This window comes from Diabrotica undecimpunctata, chromosome 1 (assembly GCF_040954645.1).
Source record: "Diabrotica undecimpunctata isolate CICGRU chromosome 1, icDiaUnde3, whole genome shotgun sequence".
Classification (NCBI taxonomy): Eukaryota; Metazoa; Arthropoda; class Insecta; order Coleoptera; family Chrysomelidae; genus Diabrotica; species Diabrotica undecimpunctata.
Window position 1 is genome coordinate 59,315,802 of NC_092803.1, and position 17,199 is coordinate 59,333,000.

Sequence of the window (17,199 nt, forward strand, 5' to 3'; positions counted from 1 at the left end):
CATTTTTTCTTATTTTTTCATTAAGTTAATAGAACGATCCTTCTTCTTTCAGAAGCCATCCGTAGAATTACTGTAACTTCATCATTTTTTGACTTATGATAAATAAATAACACGAGTTTTAAACTATTTGATCGGTCGCTTTTAAATTTTAATCATATTTTAAGCACTAGACCCAACTTAACACCCAACATTTCGTGTAATAGGAAGGTTCCAAATTAATTTTTAAAAAAATTATTAATATTTATAAAAAATCAAAATTTCTGACTTATTTTGCAATTTTCGAAGCAACAAGTAAGTATAAAAGCTTTTAAAAAAAGCCATTTTGAAGTTTTTATGTTGTAGTATTTTTATTAAATCTAATTTATTGTCTTTATTTATTATAAAAGGTTCTACATTTATTAAACTTACAAGTTTATTAAAGTCTTTATTACAATATTCACTAATTTATTTCACAATATTTATTTATATTTATTTCCGGCTTACAATTTAAACTCGATATTCAAAACTAGAACTAGAACTACAACTGTTTGCAACAAAATTCCCTCTTTAAATATAAAATACCGTTAATCGAGAATCCCTTCGAATTCCGACGGCTACCCTCTCGAAAAGGATGGAAGGCAGACAGGTTTTTCAGCTGAGCGGCGAACTTGCTAGAATGGAATAGAATTAGAAATAATATGTTTACAGTTTTATGACTCATATTTATCGTAACAATATGTCATAAGTTTATAACTTTCAAATTTGTTTTAAATATTTCACTTTTTGCTGATATTAAATGACCTATAATAATTTGTTAATAACTACTTAAGTCCAAAAAATCACACACTACTCAAAATAACTGTCGTTTGGCTGGCTGGTTTAGTGTCAGGAAAAAGCGTCATTTCACTGGCCTGTAAGGTTAAAGACAATAATAACTTAATATTAAAACAAAAAAGAGTAAATTACACATAATAATAGAGAAGCAAGTTTAAAACAGTAAAAAACTAAAGACGCAAAAGGAAAATCGAGAATGGTAAAGTGGACTACATTAATAGTTATAGTAAAGAAATAAAAAAATATAAATAAATACGACAGTTTTGTTCTCGATTAAACAATCAAAGAAATAATTGAGTAAAACCTTAAGGCGCGTTAATCTACTATCTTGCACTAAGCAATGGCTAATGCACTGATAAAAATAATGAAATTAAAATTTTTATAAAGTTTATTACATATTTTCTCAAACTCATTGTCGACTAGAATAATTATACAGGGTGTTTCTAAATTTATGCGACAAAATGCAGGAGGTGATTGCTTGAATGAAATTAAGATGGGTCTTTCCTATAAGAAAAATTTCGTCATTCCACCCCTTCAGCATGTTTTTAGTGAGTAGCCTAAAAAAAGTGGTGACTAGCATCCTTAAAAGGTGGTGACTAAAATTGAGATTTTATTTATTATTTTAAATATCAGTAAAGCTAAAAACTTGAAATTCTTGTAATATTCGTGCACTCGCAAAGGACTAACCTCGGGTACTTTTTCAATATTCCTGTTACATAGTACGTGGGTGAAATTAGCAACCCTTACTTTATTTCATATCAAAACTTTTTTTGAGATGAAGTTGCATGAAAAGAAATTAACTTAAAATCCTTGTTTTCTCCAAAACTATTGTTTATTCTTAAATTTTTTCTTAAAACCAATAGTTGCAGAAAAAAAAAATAAACGTCAGAATTTATAATTTTGTAAATAAATTAAGTGGAAAACAGTAAAGATGTAAAATGTATTACGATTTGTAATAGATGATGGAAATTTCTACGTCTAGTCAAAATACATAAACCTAGCCTACGTGTCATGGGTTGCCGTACACGTTCAAAGATTTGAGGTGTATTTCTTATGGTGTCTTATGGTGATATTTGAATACGATTGTAATGATTTAAGGTAACCCCAAAAACAGAAATCACAAGGATTTAACTCTGGAGATCGACGAGGTCAATGTTGGAGTCCTCCTCAGCCAACCAATGGTTCGGATATGTTTCATCTATTGTTGCCTATTGTTGTAACCTGTATAAAACTGGTGTAAGAAAGTCCATTTAATGGCTGGGGCAGAAAATGTAGCCAATTAAGTTATCCCGTACAATATCAAACGATACGTTCACTGAAAAAACATTGTGAAAATGGTGCTCTATAAGCTAATGGGGATTAGCATTTGGCATTACTTCTTGCAATTTAAAAATAAGACCATATCGATGTCATATCATAGCCTTGGCCCTATCGATACATAATATGGTATTTGGATATATATATATATATATATATATATATATATATATATATATATATATATATATATATATATATACTTGGATATATATATATATATATATATATATATATATATATATATATATATATTGGATAAATACTTTGCATAAAAGTTTCAAATAAACACTTTTAGTAGTATTCGTTTCTAGTGGAGAACAAAATAAAATATCTTCTGTGATGTCATTTTACCTTATGAATGTTATAAACTGGGCCAGTGGCGGATCTAAAATTTGCCTTAAGGGAGAACTTCCAATGAAATACCAACCAAAAGACATAAAAAAGATAAACCCAAATTACAGAAAAGACATAAGTAATAACTTATATGCATTAAGTTCCCTTAATGTTTAGTACCTTAATAGTTCCCTTAATAAAACTAGCGGGTTTATTGGGTTTAATTTGTCTGTCTGTGATTTAAGTTCAATATTAGCTAATATATTTTTATGTATTAACAATTTTTTTCTTTAAATTTTCACCTTGTTGGGGATTATCCCATTCCCCTGTCCTCTGAACTGGACAACGTTGAAAATATGTGTGAAAAATATTTCGTTTTCGAATATCTTATTCCGTGTCACTTGTTCTTCTTTGGGTAGTATTATTAGAAAGGGGTATGGTTTTTGTTTGCGCAGCCTCTTCTTCACCTACTATTATTTCCACCATCTTAACAACTGCAGCTAGAATCAAATCTTCAGCAATTTTATGTAGCTAGCTAACTGGTTTTTACAACGCGATTTGCAACATTCAAAGAATTTTAAAGGCTGCTTTTTTTTATCTGGATGTTTACTATTTAAATGCCGAAGTAGTTTCGAGGGCTTCACACTTTCTTTTGACAAAACTTCTTCACTGTCGCTAATCCAAAAATAACTGTTAAGCCATATTTAAGTTATTCATTACTGTATAATCTGTTTTTCCTTTTATTATATTCATTTCCAGACGTGGACGATTTTAACGATCTTTTAAAAAATTATCCATGTCTAATAAAATAATAAAGAAGAAAAACTATCGTAATACAAACAACTTATGCACCACTTTACTACAGCAGGGTAATGCAACATTTGATACTTAATCACGTTTTCCCGCTTACATAAAGTAGAATTTACAATTCCAGAAGAATCTAGGCGCCTTCTAGACTAATGTAGCGCCTTCTCTTGGTTAAATAAGGAATGAACACGTAAAAAGAAAGAAATTGTGTAATTGGCTCATAGATGGAACAAACATTTTAATCACTTAAACAACTGCAGCAATTTTTAAACGGCGCATTAGATTTTCATTGATTTGGCAATGTTATTAAATGGCGAATGAACTGGCTATGATAAGACAGGGAGGTCGCCAGTTAATTTTTTTGTCAAACTTCTAAACTATCTGTAACAAGTACTACGTTGTCAGCATATCTAATGTTATTTAGATGAAATCTATTGATTAATACGCCTTTATCTTCTTTAACTCGGTTGGCAACATCCACGCTTGCTTTATTCCTCGATATATCGAGGTTGCCACTGTCCACTAGTCATCTACCTTCATGTTAGCAGTTTGATTATAGTAGATATTATAAATGATTCTTAGGTCTTTAGTCTTGATCCTCTAAGCCCGCTTCTAGGATTGTTATAAGTTTATCATGAAAATGGAAAAAAAAACTATAAAAAAATATTACAACCCTGTATAATTTTTAATAAGGTTTTGAATAATAAATACATTGAAATACGAGATGTACAAGTAAAAATCAATATTAAAAAAACACAGTTTTCAGATATGTTAAGTGAATAAAACTGGTTAAAAACTAACAATACGTATCTTTGGTTCATCTTATGATATGACATCCTTAATACATGGATTAATATCATATGAAAGATTTACTCAAACTTTTACAGTACGTATACACTTGCTTTTTATTCTCTGAAGCTTAAAACGAAAGAAACAAAATTTATTTTAATATTTGGACTCTAATTCAAATTTAATTTTTAGCAAGAAACTACTGATTCAAATTTAGAAGCCTCTTCAGTTCCCCTTTCTAATTTAGGATACGATCGTGTAGGACCCATTAAAACATTTGAACCTCTGCAGCCATTTGCACCATTGCAGTTTGATTTACCCCAATCCTTTGAGCTAGTGAAACAAGCAAATTCCAGTTTACAGAAGTCAGAAAATTCTCACAACCAAGACGAACAAGCTAATATAGCACCAACAAGTGAGAGAAAGTTGGTAATACCTGAATTGAAGATAGATTCACCAACTGCCATTGAACAACAAAATAAAGAGTACGAAATACCAATAGAACAAGAATCAAATACCGAACCAGAGTTACCCTTATCATACGAACCTCCTAGAATGCCACAAGTTCCAAAAATCTCGGAGGTTCCAAAGGTAACACAAATACCACATTTTCCAGAACTGAGGTTGTCGTCTGAAGTATCTACGACTACACAGTCAAATATATTTGAAACTTTGGGTTACACACCAGTCCAGCCGTTAGCTCCGTTAGATATCAATTCGCTGTTTTCACCTGTACATAGCCAACAGAATGGAAATAAATCTGAAATTAAAGACGGGAACATCAGAAACTCCCTAAAGGAAATATTATCTGATTTGGACCAGTATGCAGAGAAAAACGAGGCTATTCGAAGATGCACTGAGGAGATAAATATCTACTCCAGAAATGGACAGGTAAGTCATGAAAGTTTGTCAAATTATTTAAAAGATTTCTTTGATCCCCTTTAAATGTTGCATAATTTAGATATTGATTCTTAATATGCAAAAAAAGTGAAAAATATGAGCATAAATATGCCGTTTTTTATGCAATATACCTAATGTCAATGAAAACATATATTTAATAATGGTATATTAATTAATATTTATTTTAATAATTAAAAAACAATATAAATAAATTTAAAAACGAAGTAGGTAATTATAATGTACTAATTAATTGTATTGAAAGTAGTACAAATGTTTTTCAAAATTTTCCAATAACAACTTAAGGCTTCTATCTGTGTACATATACACTCGCGATCATAAAATCCGGGTCATCTTGAAAATTTCAAGTTTCTTAAATATTTTTGCCTCTGGTGCAGTAATAACCTTTTTTTTTGGCTAATGTATTTTTTATTTGTCATCGATGTTTGTTTTGAAAGAAAAAAAAATGGTTTTTTCTTGTTTTTATTGAAAAAAACAGAAAACAAATCAAATTGTTGATAAAATAGACATACGAACAAAAATGGAAAATACAGAACGTGGTAAAAAATCAGTGAAATTTCAATGACTAATATCGTGTATTGCCTCCCCTTGCTCTAATAACCTATTGCAGATGACGGGGCATACTCTCAATTTTTCTCCGGATTACATGTTGTGGTATGTTATTCCACTCTCTCACTAACAGATCCTTAAGCTCCTGTGCGTTGTTAGGAGGAGGTTTATGGGTTTGAATACGTTTTTTCAAATCGTCCCAGAGATGTTCGATGGGATTCAGGTCCGGAGACCTAGCTGGCCAGGGTACCCTCGTAATTCCAACTTCGTCCAAGTATTACATACTGATCCTGGCAACGTGCGGTCGCACGTTGTCCTGCATAAAAACGGCGTTTTCTCCAAGCCCTGCCATGTTGGGCATAACATGTTCTTCCGGAATCTCCGTAATGTACCTTCGTGCAGTTAGGGACCCATTTTCGATGAAGGGTAATTCTGTGTGGAAGTCGGAAGATATACCTCCCCAAGCCATGACCGAGCCTCCACCAAATGGCATTCTTGGAGCAATGCAAGCTTGTGAAAATCGTTCACTGGTTCTCCTCCAAACTCTTACATGTCTATCGGATCCAGTTAGGCAGAAACGGGATTCATCTGAGAATAACACTTTGCTACAATCGTTAATTCCCCAATGCGCGTATTGTTGAGCAAAATCTAGTCGTGCAACTCGAGGCACCCGACGAAGTGGCGGTCCTCTAGCCATTACCCGAGAAGATAGTCAAGAAGAACGAAGTCTTCTTCTGACTGTTGCAACACTAAAATTGCGATTTCGTACTTCTTCTAGACGATTTTGATGCATAACCGCAGTTAAGATTCGGTTTCGTAAAGCCTGAAACACAAAGAAACGGTCATCTAGTGCCTTGGTCGTTCTTCTTCGTCCAGAGCCAGGTCGCCTGGTTAGCAAACTTGCCTCCTGAAAGCGTTGAAGCACTCGTTGAACCGTAGAAAGGCTTACGCCAACAGTTCTTGCGACTTGCCGTTTAGTGTGACCGTCTTCCACAAGTGCAACAATTTGTGCCGTTTCAACAACAGTCAAAGGCATTTTTGTTAAAAAATAAACACTAATAATGGCACTAATAAACACTAATGGTGGCAATAATAAACGTTTGTCCGTTGCATTTGAACAGAAAGTCGAAGTACAAACGAGACATTTAAAACAAGCGGAGTTAGCAGGTAGCGTTCATTTTGGGAAGTGTGCACTTTACCGCGAAATCGGCACTATTGGAATTTTTTGTTACAAAGGAAACCGCAACAATTCTCAGAAACATGCATTAGTTTGTATTTGCGTTATTATTATTTACGATAAAGCTCGTTAAAAATGAAATATCGGTGATTTTCAAGGTGACCCGGATTTTATGATCGCGAGTGTATTTGTAAATTGAGAAACTTCTTTTACACCAATGGATGTAATGGAAGCATATGTTAAATTCACAAAATATTTGGTTTTAAATCTATCTCTTCGCAAAAATTACCAACAAGAACGTCAGCTACCTCAGTATGTTTCTAAAAACCATTGTTTTTTGAATTATTGTTTCAAATTTTTCAAAAATAACTTTTCCAGTGTCATATTTAACATTTTGACAAGCTGATCTAATTTCTTTAATTAAGGCTGTGCTTTGTACCAAGGACAACTTTGAAGATTCTAATTTAGTAATAGTTTTTTAAAGTAAACTAAAATTTTATTTAATGAATGAAAGTTGCTGCTGAAGAACGTTGTTTTAAAAAAATATTTAGCATCTAGAAGAGATTGGGAACTTTCATCCGTTAAAGCGTCAGTTATATTTTTTAAATATACGAAATATTCTGAAATATAGAAAAAAAGGCTTCCAGCCATGTTCCCCATCGTGTTAGAACGGATTCTGGTAAAACTGGAACATTCGAAAGCATTTCTTTAAGTTGAATTGTTATAGGAGATTTGAGGAATACTTTTTCATGCTTGATATCAGAGAGTTTACAAAAATAAACTTTTTTCTAATTTCTTCCGCAACGTGTATTAAGTTGGTATAATATATTTTTAAATTTTGTCCTGCCTTGGTCATATTATGGTGCAGAATCGGAAAAAAAGCAATAATTTATGGCTAGGAACAGCTGCAGGGAAAAAAAATTATATTTCTTCTTGTACGAAAAGTGGTATTGTTGCAGAGTTGTAGGTTTTTTCCAATTGCTTGTATGAAATAGGATTTTGGTAAGATCTAATCCCCTAGAACACCAATCATTAAATGAGCGATATATCTTCCTGACGAATCAGTGGTTTCATCAACACACACGTAGAAGTAATTGTCACTAATACTAGTTTTTATATTATCTATTACTGAAAGGTACAACGAGTTGACATTGTTTCTCTTTATAGTCCTTTCACTTGGAATGTTTAATTTACAATATTTTTTAAGTTTTTATTGGATAATTTTGAAAGCGATATATTTGAAAAGATGTACGGTACCAGTCTTCGTTAAAAGTATCTTGTTCGTTTCCTTCTCTCGAACTTGACCAGAAAGACTCAGAAACCGAATCTTGATATTTTTCTCTAGATTGAATTTTGTCTTTTTTTGGCTAAATGTGATGCAGTTCTAACATATTGATCTATCTGAAATTTCTTTTCGCAAGCAATATATAATAGATTTTTTTAAGATAAATATCTACAGTTAGATATATATTATATATCCATAGATATCTCTTTGTCAGGTTTAATCCAAATACCGACGTTAGTTATTTTCGGCATTTTAAAATCAAAATAGTTAAACAAATTAAATAAGCTCCACTGACGATTCTTAAGTTTTCATTTTCACTTTAACAATATAAATGGGTCATTCAGAGATGAAATCGACGAGGCTATGGAGAAAAGAACCCTGCGAGATGGAGACTGGAATGACAGGGAAAATTGGAGAAAACGGTTGAGTGAAGGAAGACAGTGAAAACTGTGGAAATCCTTAGTAGTAGTAGTAGTAGTAGTAGTACAATATAAATGCATTTTACATATTTCTATTTATCAGTAACAGACTAATATTAAATGAATACAGTAGATACAAGTAACTTAATTAACAGAAAAAATGGCTTAAACAAAGTGACATTACCGTGACTACAATATAGCTACCGGAGACACAACAAATCCGTACAAAGACAATCTTTAGAAATTAATTCTTCATGATATATTAAAAAACAAAAATTTAAATTATATTCCAGTATATATTCCAGTATTTAAACGTCAAAACATTAGTTGTTAAAAGTGTGATTTTGATTACAACCAATAATTGTGGCTTAATCTCATATAAACATAATAGTTACAATAGAGATATTGTCCTAGAACATAGTAAATATGATAAACATTAAAATATATAATGATGGAAAGGTTGCTGGTGTAAGTACATATTCATAAATGTTAGGAAAATAAGTCTTCAACTCACAATCCGTTATAGGTTTAAAGTATGTATATAAGAATACGTGACATAGTATTTTCTTATGTTATAAAAACACATCAAATTTTCGCAATATTTCTTAACACTAACTGTTTTTTATTCAAAAATATCGGCTAAGACAAAATGTTAATGAACTCAAATATTTTATCAATAGGAGTGTATTAGTCATAATGTGTTGAATGAGATGTAATGAAAAATAAATCATCATGTTTCAATTACTTAACAGATATGCTTAATTTAATTTTCTCTAAAAGCTCCGGACAGTTGGGGATACCATTGATTAGCCTAGTCCAATGAACCTTAACGACATAAAGATTCATACGAACTAATAATGAAGTTGTCAGCGCTTGCGTTCTGGCTTAAACAGAACCTCACTTTTAACTATCTAAAAATCAAAAATTTAGTTATTGCCGACATTTCAAAGAATTACCTCCTTTTAAATGTAGTTGCATTGGGTTTTTCGATTAACCTTGGGTAAGCCTTTACGTGTCAAGTTCGAAGCTACCATACATTTCAATCCTTATAAAAAACTTTTTTTGCACATAGTAACAAAAAACACCACTATGTTACTAGCAAAGTTTTTTAATATTCTAACTCTACAATTCTAAGTTACGGTAAGATCAATAATGTTTTAATAGATAATATATGGTAGCTAATTATAATTTATTCTCTTTCAGCCCTGAAGAAGCCAAATTAATTCTCTTTGGCGAAAACGTTCGGCGAAACAATTGATACACATTAGAGTATTTCTTGCAGATTTCCCCAATATTTAAGAGTTTACTATATATATATATATATATATATATATATATATATATATATATATATATATATATATTGTTATGATATGTAAAATCGAGAAAAATATTGGTTTGTTTAAAATATTTCAAAGTTCAAAAAACATTAAAATAATTCAGATAAGTAGGATAATATCCAACAAACATTTCGAAGAAGGAGAGTTATTAATTTCTTGAATTACCTGTAATAAACAAAATGTAAGCTTTGCATAAATTATTTCTTTGTTATACTTGAGTGACCCGCATAATTTTAAGTGAAATCCCAAAGACAATTGAAATACATTAATGCAGTGATTAAAGACAATAGAAGGGATTATAGAAAGAGGTTTTTGGTTAGTTTTTAAGAATTATAGAAAAATATTATTTGTAAATAAGTTTTAGGAAATTTATAATTATAGGTAAAAAATTTGTTTGTTATCGAAATGAAAAAATGGGGGAATTGTGACGAGTTTTGATTGGCGGAGATTGAAAAAGGTGGGATAAGTATGTAGGAAAAAGTTTAGCGAGATTGAGGAGAGAGAAAAGATAGATCAGTTGGTTTCCAAGTCTGTAAGAGGAACGGTGATTGTTCTCTGGCGGTTCCTGAAATGTAGCAAGCAGTAGTGGAATGTTAGTGAGTTTTTGTGGAGTTAGTGTATCTGACAGAAGCTGAAGCAGCAAAATATTGTAAGTCATATTTCTCTACTTATATTCCAAGAGTCACTGTTCAGGCCAACGAGAGATTCAGTTTATCGTAAAGAGAAGATATTCCAAGAGTCATTTTTCACTCGGGCCAACGAGAGATTCAGTTTATCGAGAGGAGAAAGGCTATCATAATTTGAATGATTTGTGCTTTTGAAGGAGATCATTAAGGACGATATACTTGCAACAATCTGTGTAAGATTGCGGTTTACATAGGGAGCGGTTGAGAGGAGATAATATAGTCTACAAGGAACAAGGATTTGGACCACTCATCATCAGAGAGAGATATTTTTGTTTCTGCAGTTTTTTTCTTTTATTGATAACAAAATTTTTACACGTAATTGAGAAAGGATATAAATTTTGAAAGGATTTTGATTAGGAGAGTTAGAATAGTTTGGGATTTTGAGATTTCAATTAATATTGTTTGTACCATTAATTTTGATTGTTCACGTACGGAGAACAAAATTTTGAGAATCCTTATATGAGATTTGTTTATTGAAAACCTTTGAGTGTGAATTATTTCATTATTTTTATTTCAATATATAGTGTTAGATCATATGTGTTTTTTATTATTCCGGTATTCTCTGGACCTTACCTTTCACATGTAATAGCCTCGATATTGAAGCACGAATTTAACCCTGAGATAAAAGAATTAAAAATTGTGATAGAGTCATAATCATATCATTTAAATAATTTTAATTAATCAAAAAAATTAATTAGCTAATTATTGCTTGGCGCACCAAGACTTTAAATATCACAATAATATATACATATATATATATATATATATATATATATATACATATATATATATATATATATATATATTGATCGGATAAGTTCAAAAGTACTTATGTTAATTTCTCTTGCAATTTCTCTTAATGTAAGAGTGCATAAATCTCTGCCAGGAATAGAGAAGTGTATTCTACTAGTGGAATAGAAATGTTAACACTTCCGTCAAAACAGTAGAGCCCTATATAGTAGTTTTAGACCCGTCTGTGTGCCAGATGTAACTCTGTAGCCTGAGTTGTGTATTTCATCTGCCCCACTCTTTCTGTAGGCAGATGTCTGCCTTTAAGAGTATTTTAGGTCTGTATCTAGGTCCCAGATGGTCAGAAGTATTTATCGAATAGTCTTTCAATTACAATTACGCAATATAAACTCAAATTTTTGTTAAGTTAACTCTCCCAAAACTGCCTCCATTAGCTTCTCAAATATATAGGGAGTAATTACTATATAGACCTACTATATAGAAACGACTAGACTACTATATAGAAAAAGCATAACAGGAAAGAAATTTACTCTTAATCACTTGCCTCCATTTCGACTTGTTAGTATCCAGTTTCTAAATTGAGCGTAGAGAATCAACAGGATCCTGAGATGGTATCCAATGTATGGTCTACTCTGAACAAGAGGTAACTATTATATTTTGTTACCGCATACAACTGGCAGCAGTACAAATTGCGTGGAACATTATTCTTCTTTACCAGGACTACAGATGACGTCCACAACCTATTATGGTTCAAGAAATTTTTAACTCATATTTTTAATAATTTCTTCAACTTCATCTCGTTTTGCAAACGCAAGTCTTCTCGATTGTTGTCTGATCAGTTTAGTATCTCTGATGTTAATTATATAAGAACTATACTTGTTTTGCCTTTGTCCTTTTGTTATAAAAACGTTATAAAATTCTATCAGAATAGCCTTCACTTTTTATGTCTATTCATTGTCAACAGAACACAAATCGACGGTATAGAAATGCATTGTGATACCAAAATTCTACCCAATTTGATAACAGCTTCTTTCAATTCCATGACTCTAGTAGAATAGACGCCTTAAACTCTTAAATAGTTTTATCTACTTTAGGTACTACCGTTAAATACGCTTTATCATTTACATCTTAGACCATATTTAGAGTTTAGCTCTACAGTATCTACAAAGTCTGATCATGATAATTTTGTCACTATGGCCAGGTATACGTCGGCTTAATTCGCAAACTGCGTAACACCTATCGGTAAAACTTTTCAGGAAACACTGAAAACTGTTTTCTTTTAATTACAAGGCGAATATTAAAGAATAAATGAACCTAGTATAAAGTTTTTACCAAAAATAATGTAGAGCGGGAGAATGCACTTTGACTTCTAATTATATTAAGGGCCGATTGTTCGAACGCTAATCAAAACTTAATTGTAATCAACTATTTAATTAAAATCAAATACGTCACATTTTGAGGTTATGTTGACTGATTTATTTTATTTAATTTTAATATTTTAAGTTTTAATTTAAAATAAACCATAATTAAACTCTTTCTGATGTTAATTTCATGTTTTTATTTGCAAATCAATAATAATAATAAACAATCTTAATAATTTTGACAGCTGCTGTGACGTATTTGATTGTAATTAAATATTAAATTACAATCGAGTTTTGATTTGCATTCGATCAATCGGCCCTTAGTCATTAAAAACAAAATAAGGGAGGTATTTTTCTTAGTAAAATTTGTCTATAATTTGGAGATACGTGTTCTTTTAAAGCAATAAAACTAATAATAACTCTTACAGAAACAGGTTTATTTTAATACAAAAGTAAGTAGAAAATTAAGTAAAAGTAGTAAATTAACATTTTTTGATTTAACGAACTGGAGGTGATCATATTTTTTGAAGAAATCGTGCGTTAGATATTCGACATTATAAGGACTTTTGTGGCAAGCAGTTTTACAGATGGATACATAATCTGCTGGAATGTTAATTTTTTTATTTTGAATTTGCCTCTCAATGACAGAGTGGACACTGTCCACCTCCATCTGGGTGTGACCTTTTTGTAAATACTTTTGAGTTACCGTTAACCCAGTATCTAAGGCAAAGTTTAATAAACCATTTGATAACGTTGAGTTATGGTTTTGGTACCCGTAAGCATCACTCCATAATATGATTTCAGTGTCCTCAGTGCTTTTCTCTGTCAAGTTATAAAACTGTACCTGCTGGTTTAGGAAATGAATAATAATACTCGTAAACTCATTACTTGTGAGCCCTCCTTCCGATTCGTTCCACAGGTAGCAGAAGCCTTTTTGACGTTTAATATCATAAATTGTGAAGTTATGCACAATTAGTTTGGTTTGTAATAGAGGCTGGATAAATTTGATTTAGGACAAAGCAATACTGATTGAAGATCCATAGTAAACACTGTATTATGGGACTCTTTATCATTATCTTTTTCAACTCTTGCTTCTTTTTTATATTTGTCATGCGTATTGTAGGAATCTTCTGAAATATTCCCTATTTGAAAGGACACACATGTATCGCACAGATCTTTTTTTGGTCTATACAGAGAAAGTGTATTTTTTCAAATACTTTGTAAAAAGTAGCTATTGATACCGCTTTCTTATTTTAATTTATGCAAAAATCGGATTTGTAGAACTTGTACAGTTGGCTTTTACTAGTCCACATAGGTTCCAGGTAAAGTGTTGACGAAGTAGCTAAGTAGCTCTATAATAGTGCGATTCAAGTTTTGGTAGAGAATCAAAGAATATTTGAAGCTGTTTCACACCATTATTATTACCAGAATTTTGATGAGTTTGCACAGTCACATTTTCCTCTGGTCCGATCTTGGCCCATTTCTTAATGACCCAGTCCTTCACACCAAGGGTGTTTAAAAACATTGTTTTACAAATTCTTAGCCTAGAGGAACCTAAGAAGAGTTCGTTTGAATATTTTCTTCTCAAAACTTCATTCAGGCCTCGTTCTCTAGAGGTACTTTTTACACATACATGGTTTCTTGAAAACATCTTCTTTTCGGCCCAAGTGCAACTCTTTAAAAATTTTTCTTCTCTCTGGTTCACTTATTTTAGTGCACATGAGGACGGATTTTTTATTTTTACTTAACTTACGATTGCAACTTTCTCTTATGGATTTTGGTTCTTCTCTTATGGAAGTCATACCTTCATTTTCCATTTTTTGTTTCTTTCCTTGGTAAGACTTTCCCTTTTCTCTATTTAAACTATTTTGGTTCTTTTTCCATCAATTTTTGTTCATTTCATACTTTGTAGACCGTTTTCTTCTCGGGCTTTCGTCTCGAGTATCATCTTCATTTATTTCACTATGCTGCAAATCTGAAATATTTTCAGACGATTCAGAACTGTTAGACTCTTCTTAATTCGTTACAAAATCAGGGTCGTTGTTCTCATCGCCAACTTCCATATTTTCTGCAGGGCTGCCAGCCAGTATATTTTTGATATCTTCGATTCTGTCCAGATTTTCATTGGATATTTCTGTATTGTGTATCATGAAAAATTTCATTCTGGTCATGACTTATCTCTACGTTTTTATTATTTGTTTCTGCGTAGCAGTCAAGAAGTTCTATTGGATGTTCATCAGTATCATTAATTATAGTAAAAGTAGAATCCACTAAGGTTTGAGGTATTTTTCCTATCAGGTCATCATCCATTCGCCCTTGAAAAAAGTATGATAACAACAACACTGATCTATTTGTCATTTGCACTATTGACCAGATAGTCTAAAAAATAGTCCCAAGTTACTTTTTGTATAAATTAAAATAAAATACACCGCCACCTAATTGTTATTTACTTTTAGACTTTATTAACAATTAAAAAACAAAAAAAATATTTTCGTTTTTCTCCTTGATTCATTGACTATTTTTTAGGCCCGCATATTGGGTAAGGTCGATTGTAATATAAAACCTACCATTATGGTCTACAAATATTATTTCTGCGTCTTATATAATCGTAGCATCTACATCATCAACATTATTGCTTAATTGCTCTACAAACATTTAGCATACTCATCCCTATAGTAGAGCTTTTTTAATAAAAAATGTTTTTAAATAAAAGATGTTTCACCACTTATACTTTTAAATTTAGGTAATTTTAACGCCCCGCTAAAAATTCGGGGAAAATACATGGAAATGGAAAAATGGAAATATGTTATCGGATGCGCTCCATTAGGTATATGTGAATAGATGACACAAATTAAAAATATCTTGGGATTGACTCTCGCCTGATCAATGGATACTGGCATACTAACTTCACTGTTTATTTTGATAATCTCACCAATTGCTGTTCTAAGTTTTACTGATTCTAGTGGTAACATTATATAGTATAACAAGGTTATAATATAAAACTACTTTTTTGTAGCATATCTAATTTAAATTAATCAGGTCAATGTCAGGTTGCGATCTTGTATCCAACAACATGGTTTAAAATAATCTGAGGGTGGTGTTCTTACTCTGGAAATATCAAATTCTGAGTGTTTTGTGTGTTTTTTGTTATATGTTTGTGTAATGTATGTCGTAGTTGTAGTTGTGTAACGTAAGTTATGTAATTGTGCAACTTTTAAAAAGACATAACCTAATAGCAACTTGGTTATATATTTTCGCAAAATAATCTTTTTTAAAAACGATTTCCGGAGTGGAAATCGCAACGTTACACATTAGTTAAAAGTGTAATTTTCATTACAATAATAATTGTGGCTGAATTCCACATAAACATACTATTTAAAATATATAGTATCTTATTATCTCATGTCTAGCAATGAATCATGTTGTACCAGTATCCATTAAAAACCATCTTTCTTGGCTTTTAAGCTAACCATAGTCTACAAGATGAACCCCTCAGTAAACGTTATGTTCACAGTAACTACAGCGGCTTTATCATTCATCTTAAATATTGCTCTTCTATTTTAATAAGATCTAGTTTTCTGACAACATCGTCACCAATATCGTTGCTTATACGCTTCGCAATCATATAACAGAATAATTTCCGAACGTCATCATTGTATTCGTCTCCTTCTCCAATGGAACTTTTTTTTAAGCCCTCTTCTCTATTCGGATTGCCAAATATAATCCTCTCCTAATTCTCGCCATTCATCTCTGTTGTTTTTAAGACGTTTCCACATTGGCCCTGCAGTTCTTTTAATATCGTCGCTCTATCGCATTTGCGGTCCTTGTGGTCTTTTGGCTTCATATGGCCGCCAATTCCCGATTTCTTTATTCCATCGGCCATCCGTAAGACGTTCGTTATGTCTAGCCCATTTCCATTACAGTTTAGCTGCCAGTTCAACAGCATCTTTTGCTTTTGTTCTACTACGAATGTTTTCATTGGTTTTATGGTTTTTGAGTGAGATACCCAGCATCTGTCGTTCTATAGCTCTCTGAGTATTTCTGATCTTCTCCATGTTTATTTTAGTGAATATCCAGGTTTGAGCTCCATATGTAAGTACAGGTAGGATATAGGAATTAAATACTTTGGTTCGCAGTCTTTGAGGTATATTTTTATTTTTAAGTACGTATGAGAGTCTTCCGAATGCTGCCCATCCCATTTTTACACTTCTGCTTATTTCGGTAGTCTGATTTTCTTTGCTTACCTTGACATTTTGACCCAGATATGTATATTCATCTACGTGTTCTATATCTGTCCCTTCAATGTTTATCATAGGTTTGTTATCTTTGTTTAACATTAGTTTAGTTTTGCTGAAATTCATGTTCAGCCCCTTTTTAAGGGATTCTATGTGTAGCTCCTCAATCATCGTATTCAGTGCATTCCAAGTGTCGGCTATTAGTACTACATCATCTGCATATCTAAGATGATTTAAGTATCTTCCGTTAATAGAGATTCCCTTATTTTCCCAGTCTATTGACTTAAAGATATCTTCTAGGGCACCTGTAAATATTTTGGAGATATTGTGTCTCCTTGTCTTACTCCTCGGTTGATTTTTACTGGTTTTGTTTCGATTCCATTGCCCAACGTCACTATCATTTCAGCTTGTTCGTAA

General features: G+C 31.8%; 1 protein-coding gene across 5 annotated transcripts in view; it reads left to right on the forward strand.

The window, feature by feature from the left end:
- LOC140449774 (uncharacterized) overlaps positions 1-17,199 on the forward strand; it is a 170,672-nt gene that overhangs the window by 84,063 nt on the left and 69,410 nt on the right. For all 5 annotated transcript variants that reach the window (XM_072543116.1, XM_072543141.1, XM_072543131.1 and 2 more), the window contains exon 4: positions 4,255-4,953. In XM_072543116.1, the coding sequence (XP_072399217.1) occupies positions 4,255-4,953 (699 nt within the window). The remainder of the gene's footprint in view (positions 1-4,254; positions 4,954-17,199) is intronic.